Below are 25,953 nucleotides of genomic sequence, written 5' to 3'. Positions count from 1 at the left end.
AAGGATTAGTTCACCTCAAAATGAAAATTTCCTGATAATTTACTCACCCCAATGCCACCCAAGGTATTCATGTCTTTCTTTCTTCAGTGGAACAAAAATTAAGTTTTTTGAGAAAAACATTTCAGGATTTTTCTACACACAATGGACTTCAAACCAAATTGTTGAAATCCAAATCAATGCAGTTTCAAAGGGCTTTGAAGTGCTTCAAATGGCTCTGCATGATCCCAGCTGAGGAATAGGGTCTTATCTAGCGAAACGATAGGTCATTTTCCCAAAATAGAAAAGAAAATGTATATACTTTTTAACCACAATTGTTCGTATTGTGCTGGTCTGCGACGTGCCAGGCATTACGTAATCACGTTGGAAAGGTCACACTGGACGTAGGCGGAAGTACCGCCCCATTGTTTTAAACATCCAGGATACCCACACGAAAGGACCATTTTAAACAAACTGACACAAAGACATAAATATGTCATTCAACATACAATAAAATTTGAATGATGCTTGTAAACAATGGGGCGGGTACTTCCACCTACGTCGAGCGTGACCTTTCCAACGTGATTACGTAATGCCTGGCGCGTCGCAGACCAGCACAATAGAGGGAATGCATTAAAGGGATAGTTCACTTTGAAATACAATTTTGATATGTTTTAGCTTACCTCAAGGGCATCCAAGATGTAGGTGTTTTTGTTTCCGCAGTAGTTTCAATTTTGATATTTTTAGGTCAAACCGTTCTTGTCTGTCAGTCATATAATGCAGGTCTATGGAGTCTATAATGCAGGTCTTTGCACAGAGAAGTCCAAATTAAACATGATTTAATGACTCGTAAATGTAAGTACACATTGATGGCCTAAGACACGAAACGAGCGGTTTGTGTGAGAAAACGAACAGTATTTATATCGTTTTTACCTCTTGTAACGCGCAGACCAAAGCACCCGCGCCCTCAGATGGACGTGGCTGTGCTACAAGAGGTAAAAACAATATAAATACTGTTCTTTTCTCACACAAACCGCTCGTTTCGTGTCTTAGGCCATCAATGTGTACTTACATTTACGAGTCATTAAATCATGTTTAATTTGGACTTCTCTGTGCATGCTCTTTGAGGTGGTGACCAGACCTGCATTATGACTGACAGACATGAACGGTTTGACCTAAAAAATATCAAAATTGAAACTTCTGCAGAAACAAAGACACCTACATCTTGGATGCCCTTGAGGTAAGCTAAAACATACCAAAAATTTCATTTCAAAGTGAACTATCCCTTTAACGTCACTTTCCTGCCGGAGCACGCCCCCCCGGACTGAGTGGCAAAAGAGCTGCTGCGTGACTGGAGTTAATAGGGGAAACTGCGAAAACGCGAGTAAAACAAACTATCAGTTTAAACTAAAAGTTGGACTCGATATAGTGTTCCTTACAACTTATCAAAGATCCAGTGATCCATGATTATTGACATGCAGCCAGGAATCGTGTTTCCTGACATTTATTTCGACGCCAGGGAAATAAATTAAGAAAATTTGCCTGTAAACGTTTTATATAAATACAATATAGATAGGTTAAATCCGAGTGATCACTTACATTAATGTTATACTGTATATCATCATATCGTCCAGCCCTAAAACTTGTATAGTTTTTTGTCAGTGTTTATTTAAAAACATCCAATTATGCAGAATATCGTGCAGAGCCATTTGAAGCACTTTAAAGCCCTTTGAAACTGCATTGATTTGGACTTCCAACAATTTGGTTAACTTACCGTTGAAGTCCATTGTGTGGAGAAAAATCCTAAAATGTTTTCCTCAAAAAAAAAATTAATTTCTGTTCCACTGAAGACAGAAAGACATGAACAATGGATGGCATTGCGATGAGTTAATTATCATGAAATTTTCATTTTGAGGTGAACTCCTTTAAGTTACATTTAGTTCACTGAGTATTTCCTTTAATGTTGCGCTGACATCTAGCGGCGGGGCAGAAACCGATGTAATTCTCAGTCAGATTACTTATTCCACGAGCGTCCCGTCGGGTGGCAGGTGGTTACCGAGATAAAGTGAGTATTCGGCTGATCTGAAATGTTCCACTCCCATAAGGCAACATACCCCATGTAGAATAAAACTTTTATTTATAGGCTAACAACAAGACAGGAATCTCATTTGCATCTACATCATTTTACATTTTTCCAAAGTTCTATTTATATTTTCAGACGTAAAACATAATTAAATTACCCCCCATCTTTCGTACAGTAGGCCTAAAACAGCCTTACAATAAATTTCTTCACACCAACAGTCTTTGTAGTGCTTCGATGGAAATCTTTCTAATTCTTCAGATTTGCTTACTAATATTGCGTTTTAGCCTATTTGTGATTGAAACAAACAAAACGCAGTTATTTGCGTTTATAGTTAGATAAACTCACCTTGTCTCTGCACAGATGGTTATAATTTCGGTAGCCTACCTCTGGATGTTTTAAAGTGATGTGAGCTGTTTATGAAAAAGTCCCCAGTAGGCTAAGGTGTGGGTTTAAGGTGTGGTTCTGAAAACATCTGAGGACTGAAGCTAAATATTTAGTTAGAAACACTTTATTAGAAAAGTTACGTGACATGCTGTCGATTACCCCAGAAAATAAAATGTAAATCTAAAACTTAACTAAAACTAAACTAAAACTAAATTTGTTATACAAAAGTGTTGAAGAATGCACTTTTAAAAGAAGTCATATATGTGAGTGTCTATTTTAAAATATATGTGATCCACATTTAAATAGGCCTATATATTACTTGCATCTATTGTTTCTTATTTTTTATTTTTCAAAATAATATCTACATTATTTCTCTGCTGTTTCTAACTATACAACACTTAGCAATTCCAAAGATGCACATTTTCATATGAATGCTGTTTAGCAGGAAGTGTTTTACAGGAAGCAGGAATATGTGAAGAATCAGGGCCGTTCACAGACATTTTGAAGGGCAGTGGCCCAAACCAGAAAAAGGGGCACTAATGGTAAAATAATTATAATAATATAATAATTCGAAAATAATACTATTTTTATTTTACAGAAAAAACAGTGCTCTTAACATGCAGGCAGCCTATAAATCATTAGAAAGGTCTAAGGATTTATTATATTTCTTATATACAGTATCTAAGGATTGTTATTAAATGTTGTCTTTTGTTGGACATCGGTTTTATATAAAGTTTCCTTTATAAAGCTGGAGTTGATGAGTGTGTTAATTGTTGACAGCTAGAATATACAGCTTTTACTGTATACAAATCAGTATGTCTTAGGAAAGTCCCCATACAACCCCAACCTGCATTTGTGTGTGTATGTGTCTGTGTGTGTTCTTGTACAGTATATATGGTTTATAAGGATACAAATGGGTATAATGACATGGGTATTACAATGTAAACATGGTTTATGAGAACACTTCCTGCTTCCTATCATTACGCCTGGAGAGTCCCCGTAAACCACATATACATGTGTCCCCACAAATATGGTGCACTCCAAAATCCTTGTCGTTGTGGGGACATTTTTTATCCCCATGAGGAAAACAGCTTATAAATCATACTAAGTGATGTTTCTTGAAAATGTAAAAATGCAGAAAGTTTTCTTTGATGGGTATGGGACAGAATATAGTTTGTACAGTATAATAGACAATATGTCTATGGAATTAAACCCTTTCAAGCCAATCCACAACATTAGTTGCTACAATTATTTGGGAAGCATTGGAAAGAGTTGTCTTAATTATTTTTTTTGTATTTTCTTTTAAAGTTAATTATTTGATAAGATTGCAAAACCAATGAGAGAAGTCTTCTAATTAACTAAAATACACAGTGAAATCAATAAGTATTTTATTGTCGCACAAAGTTCACCATACACACAGTATATACATAGTTATATCCAGATTTCAGACACAAATTAAAATGACATTTACATTGGAAAAAAATTGTGTTTTATTTTCAAATGCTCTAAATCACATTTCAAAAGAATTTTTATTTTAATAATAATTACAAAGAAGTGAGTATAATTAGTGAGTTTACTTGTATCTATTTATTTTCAAAACTACAAGACAGATTTTCTGTAACATCAGAGCTGTTATATAATTTCTGTTAATTTATATATAAGATCAGAGTCTGATCTGAGGCTCATTTCGTTCCACGTATATTAGGTAAGTTGTGATGCCTCAAGAACCTTTTTGGTGTCTTCTGTCATCTCATTTAGTCCCTTGTTAAGCAAGTGGTGCACAGTGGTGATCGCCACCCCTCCCGCCGGTAGAGCTCCTAATGGCAGCAGAGCCATTATGGTCCCCAGCGTCTTGGCCATAGCAATGACTGGTGTAGACAGCATATCTATGAGAATATCATCAGTGACTCCATCTTTGAAGCGTGACGTCTTAGCAGATTTCAGATCCTCCACAGATTTGTTCACTCGTTCTGATAGCACCTCTAGGGCTTGATTTGATAAGCCATAGCTGGTGAAGACTTGTCTAAGGAAATTCTTCATGATGCCAAAATCACAGGCCACTGACAATCCCGGGAGGGGAGGCATCGCCACGAGCCCAGACGCAAAGGCATTCAGCCAAATCATTTTCTTGAAGTACGCTTTCTTCTTTTCCAGGTTTTCTAGAGAATAAACGGGCAGAGACTGAATGAGAGCAAATCTTTTGTTCTCAGGAAGTTCATCCTCGAGTGTCTTGATCAGCTTCTCAAAGTCAAATTTTTCCAATTGAAATGAAGATACTAGGAATATTTTGGATATTCCGACTTTCAGCAGGTTTGACTTACAATCCTCTCGGATGTTACTGAGCAACATCCGCTCATCAAAGTTTCTTTTGTGTGATTCAGCACGAACGTCGTTGTCAATTTTAGTGCGAATGAAATAAAATAGCTTCTTACTCTTCTGGATTGCTGTGGCCAGCTCTATGTCGTTCTCCTTAAACCTTTCAGAGGTCACTATGAGAAAGAAGTCATACGTGTTGAACTTAACATCTTTCAGGTACTTCTTCGCTCTAAATTTTGGACTACCAATTCCAGGCAGATCCCAGATTTTCACATTTGGCATGAAGGGATGTGGGTACATGTTTGGTTTCATAGTTGTCTCAGTTGTTCCTGTGGGAGCTGCTCTCCCATCATCATTAGCAAGTCCTCTCAGGGCATTGACAAAGGAAGACTTTCCTGCCCCTGTCATCCCGGTTACAGCGATGTTAAGTGTAACATTCTCCAACTCCTTCAGTTTACTTTTCAGTTTGTTTGTTTTTCCTGCATTTGGAGAGTCTATTAATTTCTGTATTTCTGAGCCAATCGAGTCTGAATCTTCTTCTTCTTCTTCTTCTCCTTCTTCTTCTTTGTTTGCTGTGACGTCAGACATGTCTACATCATCTCTAGAAACCACATACACATTTTTGTTTTGGTCCTTTTCCATTTTTTTTTTGGACTGATTGTTCGACAGCCAGTATTTGGGGAATGAACTCTTTTGTCTTTAGTCTCTTCTTTGCTGAATGTTTGTGATGTATTTGAAGATGATCCAGATAACTGGCTGGAGCGATCATCGTCATTATAGGGATTTACCACATCTGACATGGTTGCTCTATAAAGTAATACTGAATTAATGAAATAATATTTGATTAATAATAAATTAATAGTGTTAAGTACAATGCCTTATGATGTTATGGTGATACACAATTAACAATTAATTGAGAATATATCCAGTCTCTAGAATTGTGGAAATCAATTGGAAATGACAGATTAACCCACCATCGGGAGTCCAGAATTTTCTGCCTAGCCTCTGAAAGCTTCAGTATCGTCCAGTGCAACATGATTGCTACTTAGAATTATTTCATAATTGATCTGAAAGACATAGCACGATATGTTGCATTCATTCCTTAATTGCATAAAAACACAACATGAATTAGATATTTTTTGTAGAACTGCTTGTAAGCAGTGAGAGCCATTTAACAACAAATTCAACTCGTATAGGACAAAGTATACAATAAATATATTTTTTGTCTAAATGACAAGCTTATTCATGTTCTAACATTCAAATTATGCATGATTTTCTTCCAAAACAAACTGTATTATTATTATTAATATTATTATTATTACTACAAAAGAAAGTATGGGATAAGCCCTGTAAGTCTTAAGACATAAAGACAGTTATTGATATATCATGCTTTACAAACTGATCTTACCTTTGGTAAGTAAGAGTTGAGTAAACAGCATAATTTCAGAACCAAGTATGAACTGCCTTTAGTAGTACGAAAGAGTTTCGTTAACTGTAGTCCTAGGGTGTGTCCTTTATTAAGACCTTGTTACAGTGTGTGTGTGTGTGGGGGGGGGGGGGGGGGGGGGAATTCTAAAAAGAATACATTCATTTTAGAATCTACCTGTATGTTTTTGGCTTCATGGCTTGACGTGTACTAAGGATTGTGAGGGTACTAGAAGTCATGTATGCTATGTAACATGCAACTAATGATAGCTAATATGCAGTTTAGAAAGTGCTTTTATTGCAGGTAACCAAGCTTGGTAAAGCTTGTATGTTGTTTTTCAGACTATGATCGGCTGTCAGTGACAGAATAATGTCTCACACGGAAATGGAAAATAAAAAAACCCCACAAAAAACCCACCAAACCACTAATGACTGCCAGTGAAATGACTGGTGACATTGTTAGGATTTTTTTTAAGCAACATCTTGTACAGTTTCACTTCTTAGCAAGCTCATATACTGTAGGCTAATTGATCGCACCTACACTTGCAATCAAAATGATTCAACCCCACAGTGACTGTAACAAGTTAGCTGTAACTAAGATAAAGTTTAAAAAAAAAGAAATACATACAGGATTTTACATGTACATGGCATATTAAAAGCAATAATGTTTTAATATAGCAATAGTATTTTTAACTTGGATTTCTTCATAATACAGCCATCATAATTATTCAAAGAATATCAGTGAGCTGGAAGGTTTTGCACATAACGAATGGCTTAAGATTCCAGAGTGTCAGAAGCTTGTCCTATGAGTAACATGTGGCTGATTCGTACGAATTCTTACGACCTCACTCGTATGCATTCGTACGATTTGTCTAAACGGTTAGGTTTAGGGGTTCATTTTAACGAATTCATACGAATTGGGCAACTCGTAAAATATATAAGATTTAGCAAAAATCATTCAAATTAGTACGAGTGAGGTTGTTAGCCATGCACCTCGTAAAATTCGTAGGCCTATTGCCGTGAGATCTATCACGGTGTGGGTTTTGTGTCTTGTTCCTTGTTCTTGTCTGTCATGTGATTCCCTGTTTGCCATATGTCTTGTTAATTGTCTGATCATTGTTCCCATGTGTTTCTGATTAGCCACACCCCCTTGTTATCTTGTTAAGCTTGTTTGCCCCTGTTTATTTATAGCCCTTGTGTTTCACTTGTTACTTTGTCAGTTGTTGTAAGTGTAATTGTTGCCTCTGTGATTCCCCTGGTTTTGTTACTTTGTACTTTGAGTTCTGTTTTATGTGTTACTTTATTAAATAACCCTGTGTTTAGATCCTCTCCTTCAATATTATTATTATTATTATTATTATTATTATTATTATTGTATCAGTACTCTTGTTTCCTGGACTAGAAGCTTTATAAAGTGTGATTTATATTTTATGAAGATTTGCCAATTCTTCTAGGGAGTATATCCCTTTATTTTTTATTTATTTATTTATTTTTTAATTATTTTTTCTTTTTCTTGTCATATTCTTCATATTGACTATGTTTCATAACTGCTGTCGAGCCTTTCATGTTTAAAGAAAACTTGTGGACTATGCAAACGTGGAATACTGGATTTCTTCACTGTCACTGCTGGGAAATACCCTTTTTTTTAAGCTGTAGGGGGGAGGGGATGGGAAGATGATTGTAATTGTAACTGTTAAAAACCCAATAAAGAAAATGTACCAAAAAAAAAATTGTAAATGTTTACATTTAAGATTTATACAAAATATTTTATTAAGCTCGTTTTTTTACTTATTTAAAATTCTTAATTCATATGAATAATATAATATATAAGGATTATTCAATTAAATTTGATGGAATTCTATTATTTGAAATCTTGAAAAAAAAAGAAAAAAAGTGTAAGAATCTTTTGGAGTGTAGCGTCCCTACTAAATTTTAGGCCTCTGGATGGTATGATGTTTCCGTGTTCTTTGCTAAACTCACTGTAAAAGTATAGGCCTATGTGCTTTTCACAGATATCTAAACCGACCAGTCTCAGCAATGAAAACCTCAAGGAAGTTTTGAAGTGTACCCATTGACAGCACTGTGCACAGTACAGTGGTTCAACCTTAATGTTATGAAGTGACGAGAATACTTTTTGTGCGCAAAAACAAATATAGCAACTTTATTCAACAATGTCTTCTCTTTTTTTCGTGTCAGTCTCTGACGCTGTTCAGGTTGTAAACACAGTGCAGCGCTTCTGGGTTCTACGTCAGAACGCCGGCTCAGTATTGGCCAGTTCCTGCGTCAGCAGCACATGCATGTGATTAATATTATATATGATTATAGTATATATAGATATGCAAAAATATAATATTACTCATATCATATAATACAATGTTGTATTTATTGTTATTACTTATTACTGTAGCCATTGATGTATTATGGGATCTCATTCAATGCTTTCAGAATCTTGATACTTTTTAATATAATTTTGTTTCTGTATTTTTAAAAGTAATATATTTTAATGGCAGTTTATTTATTGAACAAAAAATTATTCTTTTGTAGGGGGTATACAGTCAAAGACCCAGAACCAGATATGAAGAATGAAGACCCGGAGTCAGAATTATAAAAAATTAAAGAAAAGTTTTACTGAAGATAGTTTGCAGTTTCATCAGCAGAAGTCAGCTTCAAGACTCACACAGGAGTTCGTAGGCCACCTCGCTTACAGTTACAAAGATCACAGCAGTTATACCATTTCCAAGGTCTAAGCTACGTCATTGCTTACAGGTTGAATGATTCTCATTGGCTAAGAAACATTAAGAGCCTAAACAATTTAACACATGTGAGGAGATAGGGGTGCCTATCGCCATTAGTCAAGATAGTTGTCGTCCACTCATTAGATTTAGGTCTGTGGTGGCCTCGCAGGTTCGAGAAGGGCGCCGGGTTGTCTGGTCCGAACGTCCAGAACCTACATAGAATGTCATACGCACACACACACAAATAACAGAAACTAGCAAATAACAGCTCCCGTCCCATCAAGGCTGAAGAGAGTCTGAGCTCCTTATTATCAGTTAAGTATACCAAAACATAATGCTAAAACATTCACTCATTTGGGAGAAAAACAGATCACTGGCATTTACTCCCAAGGAAGGAAATATACTGGAAAGAATACATTTTAATATAACAAGTTTGATAGTAACGCTCAATATAGCTTGACCATCTGTCCAGCGAAGGATCATATGTGTCCACGCTTCCTTTAGGACCCTCTATAAACCTTTCTACTGATCCCAGAGAAAGAGAAAGAGACAAACGGCCTTGTGGGTTACTTGGCCTTCGTGTCCTGCGTGCACTACGTGCAATCTCAAAGTAAGATTGGAATGCACCTAAAAGAAACTGGTTACTTACATCACATGCATTTAAGAAAATATAATTTCACAAGCACAAAGAATATAAAAATTATTATGTGATAATGAATATATTTGATTATTGATTTTTATAAAGGAAGTATATAACCATTCAAAAGGATATATGATTATATATGTATTTGAAGAGGCAAGGGATTTTGACCAACCCTTCACTTTTATTTATCAAAATAAACCAAAAATAGTACAAACATTGCTAAAGAGATTGTTTTGAACGAGTGTTAACTTCGAAATTATTAAAAACATGGTTTTAGCTAAGTATTTGTATCAATACTTTGTGCCTTTTGCCCCATGCTGATGAGCTTTTTACCCCGTTGTGGGGTAAAAGGCCCACCTTGCCTCCTCATACATTTTTAAGATTTTAAACAAACCACTTTTATAATTTATTTTCACACTAAATATGTTGCTCCATCAATGTTCAATAAAAACTTCAAACTTATAGATTGAAAAGCAACATTTTCTTAAGGTGTGCCATTAGCCCCTGTAAAATATACTAGTAGGGAGCTAGGAAGGTGCAGAAGTGGAGGATAGGTGCATGTGATGGCCGAACCTGTGGCCACACATTGATAAGGGTAACAGATACGCAGTCATTCACGATACATACCTTTATTTACATATTGATAGTTATTTTCTTTCTCTTTCAAATCCAGTTATATTTGAGTATAGTATAGGATTTAAGTTTCAGGTATAATAAAATCACTACACAGATTTTGTTTGACAAATTTGCAAAAGCTTTATTTATACATGTTAGTACTTCTTTCGTTGGTTTGGTGTGCACACTTACTGGTGTGCGTTATGCTATGTCTGTTTCCTTATCCTTGTTTCGTTTTGAGTTTAAGTTACCGTGGCATGGAGGTTGGATGAATGGCGTTGGCTGCAGGAGTGCGTCTTTCTGTCATCGCGGGCTTGACGGACAAAGGGCTGAGGCGCGTGCAGCAGTGAATATTTATGGTCTGAGCATTCCGCTTGCCGATACCAACTAGATGCTATGTCATGGGGGGGGTGAAGAAAATGAAATTTATGGTTTTGATTGGTTCCAATTTATTTCTATTTTACACTTGTTGGTTTGTATTCTTATATTGTTTGTTTGTTACTTTATTTACTTTGATTGGTTAACTTGTAACTAATTTGTTGATTTATGAATTGTTGATTGTATGATTTCCCCTGCCTTGTTTAAGTGAGCTCACCGTCTGTGATAAATACCTGTTGGTTGTCTCATTTGGGGGGTAATGTTTGTGTTGTTCAGTTCTCCTTAGTTCTCCTTATATTGCGTTAAAATTTGTTTTTGGTTTACTTTAGTTTATGTAAGTCTAGCTAGATTATTTGTTAGAACAAGTTGATTTATTTTGTTTCCTTTAATTGGGACTTTTTCTTATATTTTTTGGGGGTAAAATAAAACCCATTTTTTGTTGGAAATCCTGTGTCCTTGTGCCTTACTACTTGGCTATATCTGACAGTGCAGGACTGATTTTAATGCAAACAAAGAAAAAACAAAACAGGGAAACACTGAACACAATGATACAAGGGACTAACATGTCAACCGGGACAGGAAACATATAACACAAGTCCAAACATGACACAGGGAACAATTGACAGCATGAGGCTAATTTATTGTACATATAGAAAGGGAAGTGTGTATGTGCAAAAATAAAAGACATTTACCTTAAATGCTCACTTAATTAGTGATAACATGGGACCATAAAAAAAAGTGAAGGCAGGTCAGAATCAAGAACAAAAACAGAAATTCACAAAAGTACACAGCAAGAAAACCCAGACATAGAGTAAGTGTTTTTGATTGTGTAAATAGATGTCTCCTTAAAAGCCATATAAACACTATTATTGACACGGAATGCTATTTTAACCTTTATGTAGTGGTTTGTTTTTATTAAATTGATAGCAATATTTCCAGGCAAAAAATCAAGCCACAACCTTCCATTTTTATGAGCCAACTGTCTTAAAGAGATTCGGAATCAGACTGCAGATACAAAAAAAAAAAAAAAAAAAAAAAAGCCCCGTGGCTTTCTTCTTTCAGAGTGCAGAATTCATCATTTCAGAATGAAGCCCATCTTGGTAACACTTTATTTTAAGGTGCTTGTAATAAGCAGTAATTAGCAGTTAATAAGACACTTATAAGACCTTATAAGATGCATATAAGATGCATATAAGCATTAACTAATGATAATAAATAAATTAAATTAAATAATACATTTCTCAAGTATCAATACATTGCACTTTTAGAACAGCCGAACAAACATAAATGGTAACACAAACTCCCAGTCACTTAAAAATTGACCTTCCCAAGAGGGAGTAGTTTCCCTGATCTCTTCAGGGCCTTTAATTAACCCTTATATGAAGTAGTTAATGCTTATATGCATCTTATATGCATCTTATATGCATATTATATGCATCTTATAAGGTCTTATAAGTGTCTTATTAACTGTTAATTACTGCTTATTACAAGCACCTTAAAATAAAGTGTTACCCAAATCTTTAATGGATTTCAAGATGAGACCATACTGGCACCTGCAGCATGTACATTGTACTGCAACTGTGCGTGGGAATTGCCTTGGCCAAAACTGCTGTAGAAGTCTGATGTTTCAAAGACATCTGGTCTCAGACAGGAAAAATTTCCTGTGAAAGAGAGAGTTCATACAGTAAATTTCACTCCATACAGACTGTATAAGAGTTTTCAAAAGAAATGTGTGACAAAAACGTGCCTTAAAGATGCAAAAAATCTGCTTGCCAAAGGCTTTCCTGACAGACGGATAATGGAATAGCCTTCTGCTTACTGTGTGTACACTGAAAATAAATAACAGAGCAATTTTTTAAAGGATTTTACATTTATTAACAACTTATTTGACTGACATCCATATTAAGCATAATTGTAAGAATAATGCATAACATTCATTTGAGTAACATGAAACTATAGGCCTGCATAGCCCTTTATCACACACGCAGTTCAAGAGCAAATTACATTAATACAATATGCTACATTAAAAATACTAAGAATCCTTTGATTTATGATCTGAGAGTTTATGATTTAAGACTAGAGATGAAAGAATATTTGCTTTTTGTCAGTATGCTTCTCTAAGAGGTAAGAGCACTTTTGAGAAAGTAAAATGTCAACATTAACCTAAATGTTAGGTTAACTGCTTCCTGAGGTCTAATGGAGAGTCTCATGATCAGAGAGTTGAATCTTAAAAATAATGGCAAATTACAATAAAAAAGCTATTCTGAAATAATGTTCCTGCATGGATACTAGAGATTTGCAAGTAAAGACCGAGTAGGCATACCGAATTTGTGCTACATTTGGTTTATTGTTAAAAGGACTGAATTATGTCTCCCAATACAAAGGCACTTGTACAGGATTAAAAAAAAAACACAGTCAGTAAAGATAATATGAATATAGCGATCTTGCCTTTTACTCTGTCCTTGGATTTGTCCTTTGACCTAAAAACAGCATCTGGGTGTTTCCCAGCTTATAGTACAAATCTGGATCCACATGTTTGGTTGTCTAAAGCCTTTTATACTTTTATGGTTATTTTGATCATTAATAAACTAAATAGAGTTTACATCGTTTAAAAACTAGATATAGCCATTTCTACAAAAAGACTAACTATATGTTGTTATTTATATAATAAGGATTGTTAAGGTATTTTTCATCAACAATGTATTTTAACTTTAACATAAGAAACCGGTACACTGTACAATAAGGTTAATTAGATAACATTAGTTAATGTATTAACTAACTATGAGCAATTCATTTTTTTACTGTATTTGTAAATCTTTGTTAACATTAGTCATTAAAAAATACAGCTGTTCATTGTTAGTTCACAGTGCATTAACTAATGCTGACAAGATTTTAATAGGCAAGGCAAGGCAAGTTTATTTATATAGCACATTTCATACACAATGGTAATTCAAAGTGCTTTACATAGAAGAAATTTAAATAATCAAAAGAAATAAGAATAATTAAGACAGTTTAGAATAAAAAATAAAATACAGTAAAAACAGTCGGACGAACAGTGGCACAGTGCTCATTCAGCAAATGCACAGCTAAACAGATGTGTTTTGAGTCTGGATTTGAATGTACATCTGATCTCCTCTGGAAGCTGGTTCCAGCTGCGGCTGGCATAATAGCCAAAAGCGGACTCTCCATGCTTAGAGTGAACCCTTGGTATTTCTAGCTGATGTGATCCTAATGATCTGAGTGATCTGTTATATTTAGTGAGCCTGTCTGGAATATATTGAGGCCCTAGCCCATTAAATGATTTTTATACCAGTAATAATACTTTAAAATCAATCCTAAATGTAACTGCGGGAGCCAGTGTAAAGACCTGAGGACTGGTGTGATATGTTCATATTTTCTGGTCCTGCTCAGAATCCTGGCAGCAGCGTTCTGTATGAGCTGCAACTGTCTTATGGTCTTTTTAGGAAGGCCAGTGAGGAGTCCATTACAATAATCCACCCTGCTGGTGATGAAAGCATGCACAAGTTTCTCTAAGTCTTGACTGGAAACAAAGCATCTAATTCTTGCAATATTTTTCAGATGATAGTATGCTGATTTAGTTATTGCTTTGACATGACTACTGAAACTAAGGTCTGACTCTAGAGACACACCAAGATTCCTGACTTGATTTTTAGTTGTTAGACCCCTATAGCGTCAAGGTATGCGTTCACCTTGAGAACTTCATCTTTGTTTCCAAACGCAATGACTTCAGTTTTGTCTATGTTTAACTGAAAAAAGTTTTGGCACATCCAACTGTTTACTTCATCAATGCATTGGCACAGGGATTCAATGGGGCTGTAGTCGTTAGGCGATAGGGCTAAGTAGAGCTGTGTGTCGTCTGCATAGCTGTGGTAAGAGATTCGGTTCTTTCTCATTATTTGGCTCAGGTTGAATAGGAGTGGCGCAAGAATTGAGCCTTGAGGGACTCCGCATGTCATGGATGTCCACTCAGACTTATGGTCTCCTATACTCACATAATAACCTCTCCCTTCTAAGTATGACCTGAACCATTTTAGGACTATCCCAGAAAGCCCCACCCAGTTTTCCAGCCTATCAAGAAGTATGTTGTGATTGCAGTGTCAAATGCAGCACTGAGGTTGAGTAGTACCAGTACTGATAATTTGCCTGTATCAGTATTTAAGCGAATATCGTTAATTATCTTTATGAGCGCTGTCTCTGTGCTGTGATGCGATCGGAATTGAAAAATGTCAAAGTATCCATTCGAGCTTAAGAATTTGTTCAGCTGATTGAGGACAACTTTTTTAATGATCTTGCCTATGAAAGGGAGATTTGAGATCGGTCTATAGTTGCTTAATATGGTCTTATCCAGATTGCTCTTTTTCAGGAGGGGCTTGACAACTGCAGTTTTCAGGGAGTTCGGAAAACTCCCAGAGAGAAGTGAGGCATTTACCACTTCTAGGAGATCTGCTTCTAAGCTGTTTAACACACTTTTGAAAAAAGATGTGGGAAGTGCGTCAAGGGCGCAGGTGGATGTTTTAAGGTGCTGTACGGTTTCTTCCAAAATTTTGCCTTCAATTTCTTCGAAAACAGACATAGTAGCTACCTTCTCAGGTTGTGGTCTGATCTGTCTGACCCCAGAGCAACTCAAGGATGAGCTGATCACCTTTCTGATATTATTGATTTTCTCAGAGAAGAAAGAAGCAAACTCACTGCACTTGCTGTCTGAGAGCATTTCACTGGGAATCTGGCTTGGGGGGTTTGTCAGTCTCTCTACAGTGGCAAAAAGAGTGCGTGTGTTGTTTAAGTTGCTATTTATAATTAAATATTCAAGAAGAAAGTCTGTCTAGCTTTGCCTAGTTGCACGTACATTGCACGTATATAGCATTTATTAATATCTGTTAGTTAATTATTAACTAATGTAGTTAACTAATGTTAACTCATGAACCTTATAGTAAAGTGTTACCAAGAAACACTACTTTTAAAGTCAAAATACCTGATTCTGAGATGAAAAAGTAGTTTTATAGTTTTATATTTCTATATAAAAAAATGTAAACATATTAATTAATTAATTAATTAATTATCAAGTAAATTTTGATGCATTTCCCTCGGTATAATTTTTCATACAAGAGCTAAGGACAATATCTAATAGTAGTTCAGCACATTTAAAAAAGAAAAAGAAAAAAAAAGGCTTCATTAAGTCGTTAAGTTCATTAAGAAAAAACATTGAGTGCAGCTGTGACAATTAAACAAATCTAATCATAACCAATTTTGCTATGTATTCCTCTGTCGGAGGTCTGTTTGGGTGAGCGCAACATTATTGAGCGTGAGTTCTGAGCAGTTCATTGACTCTGAATGTGTCATGACTACTGGAACATCATCAGTATTTGCAGCATATTGCTCTGCCCTGCAGTATGTGCCCCTGCTGGCACCATTTGCAGTGTCACTGGAGGAAACACAATGAGTAAAGGCTTTGAGTCAGACTGTTACCAATTATTAAGTGTTAAGAATGTTTTTTTTACAGACTCACTTTTTTTTTCTTTAGCAGCTGATTCCAAAAAGAGGCCGTGTCTGACATTCTCATCTGGCCTGAAGTGACTGTGCTGTGCTGCATAAACCTGGAGGAAGACAAGGACACTTGTCAGTTAAAGAACAAGAGTTATTTATTATAATACATTTAAACTGTTTGCCTAGTTAACAATCTCAATATAGATTGAATCCACTAATCCTGGTGATCCTGGATTGAACTTGACTTTATATTTATAAATGTGACCAACAATGTGTTCCTATAGTAACTGTAAGAAATAATAAAGAATTGTATTCCTGTAACAAATTTGTGCACTTTTTTCTTTTCTCCAAATAATTTGAAGGAACAATACTGGACACGTTTATAAGAATTTTTTTGTATAAAAATGTACAATATGTAATTAGTTGACTATTTTATTGTTCTCAAGGAAAAAAATAAAGATCCTTTATTATAAGCAAAGGATCATTTACTCTGCCATTAGCAAACTCTAAATGTTCAAATAGACCTGTACATCTATTGTTTCTATTACTTTATTTGTGCTACTTGATAACCTGTCAGGCTTTAGGGCACAATACCAATGACCAGTAGTCTTGTGCATGTTGTAATTAATTTTACAATAATTTTAAAGTGAAGTATCTGCAAAGAATCTATAATGAATGATGGTGAACTAAATTATTAATAGCCAAAGTCAAAGCCTTGGTCATTAATATCCAGTGCAGTTGCCTTTGACTAAAATTAAGAGTCATGCTATAACTGTGCAAGGTCAAAAATCTGAAGTTACACCATGCAGGATCAAAAAGAGTTTCACAAGAACCTTTAGATAGTATGATTTAGGTCATGTGAATATATGCAAATATAGTTTACCAAATTGAAAGAAGAAGAAAAAAATCACATGATTATATCTCTGCTGTTAAAGATTAAGGTCTATTAAGCATGATGCAAATAAATGCAATTTCAATCAATCAAATGCAAAATCTAAAGTTTATGTGTGTTTATTAATGTATTTATTGTTTTTCTATTTTAATTAATTCCTTTTTATTTTCATTGTATTACTTCATTGCAAAAGTTACCCTTAATTTATAGTCTTTTAAAAAATTGTAACGTAATTTTCTGATTTGTGGTGTAATTTCACAGAAATATCTATTATGCTATACATTCTAATTGCAAAGATAATACAATCTATAGTTAATAAGATTAGTATTAAAAAGGCACAATAAATTGCATGATGCACAAATACTAATTGCATATTATTTAAACATACTGTATAGGTTATGGTATCAACAACATTAATTATTTTGTTTACCAACTAACAATGAAATCGAAAACAAAAGACAACTGATAAAACTGATCAAATTTCACAAGCAAAAAAAACATTTTGGCTACAAATATAATTGCTTGTTAGATGGACGTTTACTACAGTACAGGACTATTAGAAGTTCATGAGAAATATTACTAAGAACAATGTCCTGTTCTACGACTAAATTGTGAAACAGTCAGGGACAAGTACAGATGTAAAACCTGCAGGTGAGAAGATGGACAGCTGTTGAAAACCTGGAAGCCTGCTGTTAAGGTTACAAAGCCAACAGCTTACGTATTCAACAGCACAGCTGCTGGATCTCCCTGGTTGCATCTAAAATTGACACAATGTCTTATCTACACACTGTCAGCACTTTGTTTAAAATGTCATTTTGGGCTCTAATTCGTTTCTCAGAATGTTAATACTCGTGTATTGCAGGTAGCTTTTCACTGTTAGGTTAAGGAGGTTTTGGCTTTATATTTTGGAAAATATATGACATAAACAATTTACCTTTGAGATACACTAATTAAACATAAAAACAATATATTTTGTAACTTTACATGCTCTATACACTCTGAAAAAGGTTGGGTTGTTTCAACCCATGTCTGGTTCAAAAATGAACAAACCGAACTGTTGGTTCAAATGGTTTGGTTTGTCCATTTTTTACCCAAACATGGGTTGAAATGTTTTAGAGTGTACACTGAGTGACATTGGAGTGCCAATGAAGCCCCTAACATATAGAGTTCTAACAATCAAGTAAGCAAGATGTAATACTGTATTTCTTCATGGAAACACAATGATAGTGAATTACTTATCAGACTTCAGATAGGTCTTTTGGAGCTGATTGGTCAATGGCTGACCGCTGGGGCGTGGATCAGTAGGCTGTCAGTCTCATAAATACTGCGAGTGAGGAGCGAAACCATCATCGAACCGGTTCAATCAGCAGTCATGAGGTCTTTGGTTTTCCTGGTGCTCCTTGGAGCTGCCTGTGAGTAGAGATTCCATTCAGAGATAGCAATATGGAAAAGGTGAGTCAATATACTGATGATACTCTCTCATTGTATGTAGTTGCTTTGGATGATGACAAGATTGTTGGAGGATATGAGTGCACGCCCTACTCCCAGCCCTGGACGGTGTCTCTGAACTCTGGCTACCACTTTTGCGGTGGCTCTCTGGTCAGCCAGGATTGGGTTGTCTCTGCTGCTCACTGCTACAAGTCGTAAGTGGCATCTTCGTAGGGTAGCTCATGTTCCGGTCCATGGCTTCCTCAGTTCTGAACAGTATTTTTGTCTTTCAGACGTGTGGAGGTCCGTTTGGGCGAGCACAATATCGCAGTTAATGAGGGTTCTGAGCAGTTCATCACCTCTCAGAAGGTCATCCGCCACCCCAGCTATGACTCCTGGACCATTGACAGTGACATCATGCTGATCAAGCTTAGCAAGCCCGCTACCCTCAATCAGTATGTGCAGCCCGTGTCCCTGCCCAGTGGCTGTGCCGCCGCTGGCACCATGTGCAGAGTCGCCGGCTGGGGAAACACCATGAGTTCCAGTGAGTGACTGAGCTCATGATGTCACTTCCTTCACACTTGATGTTCATAGCACTTGAGTTAACTCCCTCTCTGTTGTTGTTTTATTCATTTCTTTGTAGCTGCTGATTCCAACAAGCTTCAGTGTCTGGAGATCCCCATCTTGTCTGAGAGTGACTGTAACAAATCCTACCCTGGCATGATCACCAACACCATGTTCTGTGCTGGATACCTGGAGGGAGGAAAGGACTCTTGCCAGGTAGAGCATGACAAGAAATATTGTTGTCACACAAATTTTACCTGAGACAATTTTAATAATAACCAGCGGTTGTCTTTCTCTTTTTTCAGGGTGACTCTGGTGGTCCTGTGGTGTGCAACGGTGCGCTGCATGGTATTGTGTCCTGGGGTTATGGCTGTGCTGAGAAGAATCATCCTGGTGTCTATGGCAAGGTAATATACAGTAGTTGTTGTTAGTTACAAAACAATATGTTTGGTATGACATGAAGGAATTTCATGACTTCTATGAATTATCTTTTCTTCAAGGTCTGTTCGTTCAGCCAATGGATCGCCGACACCATGAGCAACAACTAAAGCTGATCCAAAGTCACATACAGACTCCAAATCTACAATCCATCATTTTTTCTTTATTTTGGAGATAAAAACTTGTGTGAAAATAAAAGCATTTAAAAATATCCTGCTTTCTCTAAGTGCTTCATTCATATTTATGAATAAATACTGAATAAATATATTATTATGGAAGCTTGTTTCCGCCACTGAATAAATTTTTTTTTTTAAATTGCGACTTTTTATCTCACAATTGCGAGATATGAAGTCAGAATTGTGAGAAATAAAGTCGCAATTGCGAGATATAAAGTCGCAATTATGAGAAATAAAGTCGCAATTGCGAGAAAAAAAGACAGAATTGCGACTTTTTATCTCACAATTCTGACTTTTTTTCTCACAATTTACTTTATAACTTTGTAACATGACTTTTGTAATATGACTTTATAACACATAATTGCGAGTTTAACAGTAATAATAATAATTATTGCTGTAATTAGGTTATGACGCAATCGTTCGCCTAATTTTACCAAAACGGTTTCTACGGGGCCATAACGTAAGATACAACGTAATGGAACCTTTTATACATTGTCGTGTTTCTTTAGAAATAAATAATGGACAAATGGAGTCTTTGGACGCCTCAGATGTAAAGTTATTCGCTGTCAAAGTGATGCCAAAATGAATGGGAGTCAATGGAATGCTAACAGCAGGTGATGGTCTGCTACAATGGCGGCCCCCAAGGGAAGCTTCAAATTCCGGCTGGTGGATTACTATGGGGTTAGATTTCGGTCACAATTCTGCGCGCGCAAGATCACATTTTGAGCGTGCAAAAGGGCTTTTCGCACACGCGTGAGCTTAGTTTTGCCGAGAAATGTTCGTCTCGCAGATAAGAAAATATTTCGAGCGAGCGAAAATCTATTTTGCATTTAAAATAAGTATTTGGATGTGCACAGATGTTCTCTTTCGCATGTGCAAAGTTTCACTTTCTCGCTCCTCTCATACCAGCCCTGAGCGCTCTCTAAGCGCAGACGGCTCGCTTGCTCAACACAACCCAGCGTTACAATATGCCATAATTCCAACCAATCAGAGATGAGGCTGCTAAATTCTGATTGGCTGGCTTGACAACCAATCACAAGACTCCCTGCATCACCATGTTTTTTTAATGGCTTGCCTTGAACACTTTAATTTAAGTTCAAATGTCTACTACTCGACTACCACACGTAACTAGCTTATTTTTAATCAAAATCAAATCGTACTATTAGCCTACTGTATAATGGCATGTCCCAGTGTTTCCTACACCTCAAGTGGTAGTTCTTACTTCTTTCTGAACTCCAAGTTGTGTAATTAACATTAGTGGAATATGAACCTTATTGTTAGATTTAGTCAAACAAGCACTCGACACGATTATGTTTGTTTCTTCAACAGGACAATGTAGGTGTGTGTCAGCCACCTCCCCAAAATAAAATATGTGTGGAAATTGACAAGAAGGTGCAGCTGAATCCTAAACCGAGAAGCCAGAATCAAGCACTTCACACCTGGAGCCTTCAGCCCATGCAGGTCCCAGCTGAACCGGAAGAGAGCATTGGTAAGTTCCCTCCTTTTTTTCAGATTTAATAATGTAAAAACGTTAATAATTTAATGTATGACTATAGTATCATAATCTTTTTAGTTTTTAGAGAACCCTCATATTGAAATTGTAGAAGGAACATGTATTAAGATTTTCTCTAAGAATCACTCATTAAATCTGGTCAGCATGACATGATATGTCTGTTCCTTCAACAGGACAATGCAGGTGTGGACCAGTCACCTCCACAAAAATGCAGCACTTGGCAATCAAAGCCAAGGACCAGCAGTTGGAACCAGGCAGCTTCAAGGAAATGTGCAATTAATGTAGCATAATTATACATTTTTGTATAACGTTTTATGTTATATTGTGTTGGTACGTTTGATTTGAATGCATAATAAAAAGTAAACTCTGTTTTTGTCTATCCAGGACAAATCACATTAACACTAATGTTATATAAATGTGCAATTTCAGCCAAAATATATCATTTTCATCTCCGGTCTTTGAGCTGATTAAATGTTAAAAAGAAGCTGCACACTAAGCCAAAGGACAACATTGTAACAACAACATATATGATTTGTATTTTCTACAATTTATGGCTGAAGACAATGGTTGTACAATGCTGTATATTGAATATTTCGGTATAAATTTTCTTGCATGAAGAGTCTGCATCCTAAACATAATCAGATAAAGGTTTGTTTTAAAAACACATTTTTTATGACAGAATTAAACTTTAAGATTTAAGCTTTGCTTTTACTTCTTGGGGTGCCTACCCCAAGACTTTTTCTACTTTAATTTTATTAGTGAGCAGCCTTTTGGAGGAGTTTATATACATATGGACATCAGACACTCCAAGCACAGACAGGAACACTCAGAGGAGAACTTTTAAGCTTTAGGCAGGAACACTTAAAACTACTTAAAATATGATTTTCTGAATAAATGATCAAATGTAACTATCTCAGATCTACTTAAAATATGATAAGAAAAACTGGCATAAAGCTTTTAAGAGGTAGGCTACATTTTAACTTTAATTGGTCCTTGATGTAATCGCTTTTGTCAAAACTTGCAAGCGGAACCTTAATCAAATCTTGTTTTTCATTCCGGACTCTTCAGACCGACGTACCATCTCACATGTATTGTAGCTGAACCAGAGTCTGAACGTACAACTTTTTACTCTAGTTTAAATAAATGCACTTGTTTATATACGGTGGATGCAGTCGCTGATCACAGCAGTGCTCGTCTGAGTTCTCTTTACTTTTGCAGTATATTTGCGTTGTGTAACAAAGGGGATTTCTTTTCTGGAGTAGTGTCCTTCATCGCTTCTTGAAATGCGACTCACCCTGCGGGCTTTGATTTCCCATGGCCGAGTGGCTCGTCGGATGGGACTCGGACCTGAGTCCAGAATCAACATGCTTCGGAACATACTCACTGGTCTGGTTCGACACGAGAGAATAGAGACAACAAGAGCCCGAGCCGATGAAGTTCGCTTTTACGCTGAAAAGGCAAGTAACATTACAAGCAGGCTACAGGGTTTCAGTACCTACATTTAGTAGCCTATATAAATAAATAAATAAATATTTTAAACGTTAAATTTAAAACAATAAAACGGCGTCAAACTTTATAAATATTTGTAAAAAATATTTTGACAGAATAAGGATTTTATCGTGATGTAAAAATCGTAATATATTAATATGTAGGCCTATATATTAAATATAAAGTAGTGTATGTATGTATATATATATATATATATATTAGGTCTGTCAAACGATTAATCGCGATTAATCGCATCCAAAATAAAAGTTTGTGTTTACATAATATATGTGTGTGTACTGTGTATAATTATTTTTAATACATAAGTACCCACACATGCATGTGTATTTAAGAAATATTTGCATGTATATATACTGTATATAGACTGAATGTAGCCTATATATAATGTATATTTTATATAAATATAAACATTTTATATATAAATAACATATTTTTCTTAAATATATACATGTGTGCATTTATATACAAAATAATTATACACAGTACACACACATATATTATGTAAACACAAACTTTTATTTTGGATGCGATTAATTGTTTGACAGCCCTAATATATATATATATATATATATATATATATATATATATATATATATATATATATATATATATATATATATATATATATATATATATATATTCTGATTAAAGTAATTTAAGGGATAGTTCAAACAAAAATGAAAATTCTGTCATCATTTTGACTACTCACCCTCAAGTTCCAAACCTGTCTGAATTTCTTTCTTCTGCAAAAGAAGATCTTTAGAAGAATATGGGCAACCAAACAAACAGTTGATGATCCCCATTGAAAAAAAAAAAAAAAGGATGTCATGGGGCCCATCAACTGTTTGGTTACTGACATTCTTCAAAATATATTTTTGTGTTCAGCAGAAGAAAAACAATTGTAGTTTAGGAACAACTTGAGGTTGACTAAATAATGACTCATGATGATGAGTCTAAATCATTTTTGTGTGAACTATCCCTTTAAAGAGTTTTGTGTTTTCAACAATTAAAATGTTTACATCAATTTTTATATATTCATTAAAACTGTTATTGTTTTTGAATGACTTTGTTTCTATTTTGACTTTTTAATATACTTTTTTAACATTTGTGTTTTCTTTTTTAGATGATTGATTATGCAAAAAAGGGAGAAACTGATGAAAAGTCAATGAAAATGGCTGATTTCTGGCTAACAGTAAGTTTTCAGTCATTGCTTAAAAAGTTCTAACAGTATTTCTGAGTAAAGGACATCTACATTGATTTATATTTTTTCATTCAGGAAAAAGATTTGATCCCCAAACTCTTCAAAGTTCTGGCGGTAAGATTTGAGAATCAGACAGCTGGATATACGCGCATGGCCCGCATTCCTAACAGAGAGAATCTGGACCACGCAGCCATGGCTGTCCTGGAGTACAAAGGCAACCCTTTCCCTCCCCTGATCCCCGTGAAACGTGTCCGTGAACTGAGCTTGATAAACCAACTTCTGAAAGGGTACCGAGAAGAAAAAGCTCTAATGGTCGCTGAGAAAAAGGACTTCTAATCTTGCACTGTATTTGTACATTATATTTCATTCATGTCATAAACCAGTATACATTTAATTAAAATATCAGTTTTTGTTCTCAATATTGTGTGTATGGTTGATGATCTAACATGCCCATGGCTTTTTTTTTAATCAGAATTTTAAAATCAAAATGGATATATCTGTGTAAGATGAGCGTGTCTGGGGTCCTGTAACTGGTCACAAACAGATGATGTTTTTTTTTTTTTGACATTTTTAATTGGCATTTTGTCTTCACCAATTAATTCCAGATGAACCCGTGGTGTGACAAGCGAATGAAAGTATACATAGATATTAGAAAGATACTATTTTTTATGAATTTGTTCGTTCTAAAGTACTTATCTTTATTTGGGTGCAACCCCCTGCTTTTATTTTCTTGCATCCCAATATGGGTCAACATGTTCGTATATAAAAATGGGTCAAATTTTGATTATAAATATTGTAAAATCTAGGATTCACTTTGATGAAGGGATGTGACTACATGGTTTTAAACTTTTCAAGCCCCATGGCAATAATTTGTTAGGGAATTGTTTGTACTTTAGAGTAGTAGGTTTACAATTAGCTACATTCATTGGTAATCTAATTGCAAAAAGAAACAAACAAGCCATTGTAGTAAAACAGACCATTTTAATTTGGCAAAAAGGGTGTGCACTGCCAAGTCATTTGACACTATTAAAATGCATTCAGTATGAACAGTGCAACAGAAATGTGCTTAACTGTATCTTTCTGTGCTCCCGAATGTGATGTGCTATTATCTATCATACATTCAAAAAGTGTTCTGTCTCTTCTCTGCTAGGTGTGCACACTCACTGAAGAGATGGGAAAAAATCATGGCATAACCTTTTCTAGTGGCTTCCTGACAAATCAAGTTGCAAATCAAGCGTTTCAGGCCCATACATGTCTGTTAATACAAAAAAAAAAAAAATTAACACGAACCTAGCTTTAATGATTCTTCAAGAATGGTTCATCTCTTTAAAAAACAATTTTGAATATAAATATGTCATTATGTACATAACTTAAAGGCTTAGATTTAAAACGGGTCAATTTCAGCTGGAGATTATATAAGATATGTTCATATATATATATAACATAAATACGACCCACAGCTTGTTTTTCTTTTAAAATAAAACAAACACAGCAGTGATAATGGGCATTTTACAGATAAAACCTTCACATTTTACCTGTACATTTGTCATTCACTCTATTGCATTATGATTGCATTTTCAAGGGTCTCTGATAGTAATGAAAAACAGTAAAGTGCTCCATGCAGTCAATACAAAGTGTTTCTGTAAGAGTAGAGCTATATTTTCATCAGACACTCAAGTAAACAAAACGTACGACAACCCCAGTGGACTGAATGATTCTACTTTCCACTCACAGACAGAATAGAAGTATCCGCTTCATGACCGCTGCGAGTGTTATTACATGTACAAATGTATAACAAAGTTAGCTGTAATTGAATCTGAACTCCATAAACCCCTGCACTGTATTATCTGCTATTATGGAATGGACAACACAGAAAGACAGGATAAAGATGAGGCTGTCATCATCATCATCGTCCGCTTGAGTTAAATATTCTCTACATACTGTGGCTATAAACAGTGCGTACTGCTTACAAAATGAAGACCGCTAGTTGTAAAAACCAGGCACACCCAAAATTACATTGAATATATCCGCATGTAGACAAAGCACAAACATGCATGGTATACAAATACTGCCTAGTTGTTCCAGTTAACTTGCCATTGCAGTTTAACATCAGTTTGCAAAGTCTCTAACCGTATTCAATGTGAATAAAAATATATAAACCCTAAATTATCTCAA

General features: G+C 35.4%; 3 protein-coding genes and 1 long non-coding RNA gene across 4 annotated transcripts; 3 read left to right on the top strand and 1 right to left on the bottom strand.

The window, feature by feature from the left end:
* Nucleotides 1–3,953: 3,953 nt before the first annotated feature.
* Nucleotides 3,954–5,347, bottom strand: LOC130101837 (interferon-inducible GTPase 5-like). Its single transcript, XM_056267690.1, has one exon. The coding sequence runs from the start codon at nt 5,345–5,347 to the stop codon at nt 4,145–4,147; it is 1,203 nt and encodes a 400-aa protein (XP_056123665.1). The 3' UTR covers nt 3,954–4,144.
* A 12,870-nt stretch (nt 5,348–18,217) lies between these two features.
* Nucleotides 18,218–19,597, top strand: prss59.1 (serine protease 59, tandem duplicate 1). Its single transcript, XM_056267737.1, has 6 exons — nt 18,218–18,364; nt 18,445–18,595; nt 18,674–18,924; nt 19,024–19,160; nt 19,250–19,351; nt 19,445–19,597. The coding sequence occupies exons 1-6, from the start codon at nt 18,325–18,327 to the stop codon at nt 19,490–19,492; spliced, it is 729 nt and encodes a 242-aa protein (XP_056123712.1). The 5' UTR covers nt 18,218–18,324; the 3' UTR covers nt 19,493–19,597.
* A 2,549-nt stretch (nt 19,598–22,146) lies between these two features.
* Nucleotides 22,147–24,180, top strand: mrpl17 (mitochondrial ribosomal protein L17). The gene is made up of 3 exons (XM_056267742.1): nt 22,147–22,528; nt 23,701–23,769; nt 23,854–24,180. The coding sequence occupies exons 1-3, from the start codon at nt 22,355–22,357 to the stop codon at nt 24,112–24,114; spliced, it is 504 nt and encodes a 167-aa protein (XP_056123717.1). The 5' UTR covers nt 22,147–22,354; the 3' UTR covers nt 24,115–24,180.
* Nucleotides 24,181–24,479: 299 nt separating this feature from the next.
* Nucleotides 24,480–24,905, top strand: LOC130101885 (uncharacterized). Its single transcript, XR_008809061.1, has 2 exons — nt 24,480–24,536; nt 24,585–24,905. It is a non-coding gene; the product is annotated as an uncharacterized LOC130101885 (long non-coding RNA).
* Nucleotides 24,906–25,953: the final 1,048 nt, after the last annotated feature.

This window comes from Rhinichthys klamathensis, unplaced genomic scaffold (genome assembly GCF_029890125.1).
Source record: "Rhinichthys klamathensis goyatoka isolate OS25496 unplaced genomic scaffold, OSU_Roscu_1.1 h1tg000262l_1, whole genome shotgun sequence".
In the NCBI taxonomy this organism is placed as follows: domain Eukaryota; kingdom Metazoa; phylum Chordata; class Actinopteri; order Cypriniformes; family Leuciscidae; genus Rhinichthys; species Rhinichthys klamathensis.
Note: the sequence above shows the minus strand (reverse complement) of the source record. Positions and strands in the feature narration are given on the sequence as shown.

What these genes read in the sequence shown, in the direction of transcription:
- LOC130101837 (XM_056267690.1), bottom strand. Translation starts at nt 5,347, where the DNA reads ATGTCTGACGTCACAGCAAACAAAGAAGAAGAAGGAGAAGAAGAAGAA.
- mrpl17 (XM_056267742.1), top strand. Translation starts at nt 22,355, where the DNA reads ATGCGACTCACCCTGCGGGCTTTGATTTCCCATGGCCGAGTGGCTCGT. An exon ending in TTCGCTTTTACGCTGAAAAG is followed by an intron (nt 22,529 to 23,700) that starts GCAAGTAACATT and finishes TTTCTTTTTTAG; the next exon opens with ATGATTGATTATGCAAAAAA. An exon ending in TGGCTGATTTCTGGCTAACA is followed by an intron (nt 23,770 to 23,853) that starts GTAAGTTTTCAG and finishes TTTTTCATTCAG; the next exon opens with GAAAAAGATTTGATCCCCAA.
- prss59.1 (XM_056267737.1), top strand. Translation starts at nt 18,325, where the DNA reads ATGAGGTCTTTGGTTTTCCTGGTGCTCCTTGGAGCTGCCT. An exon ending in GGTGCTCCTTGGAGCTGCCT is followed by an intron (nt 18,365 to 18,444) that starts GTGAGTAGAGAT and finishes CATTGTATGTAG; the next exon opens with TTGCTTTGGATGATGACAAG. An exon ending in GGGAAACACCATGAGTTCCA is followed by an intron (nt 18,925 to 19,023) that starts GTGAGTGACTGA and finishes ATTTCTTTGTAG; the next exon opens with CTGCTGATTCCAACAAGCTT.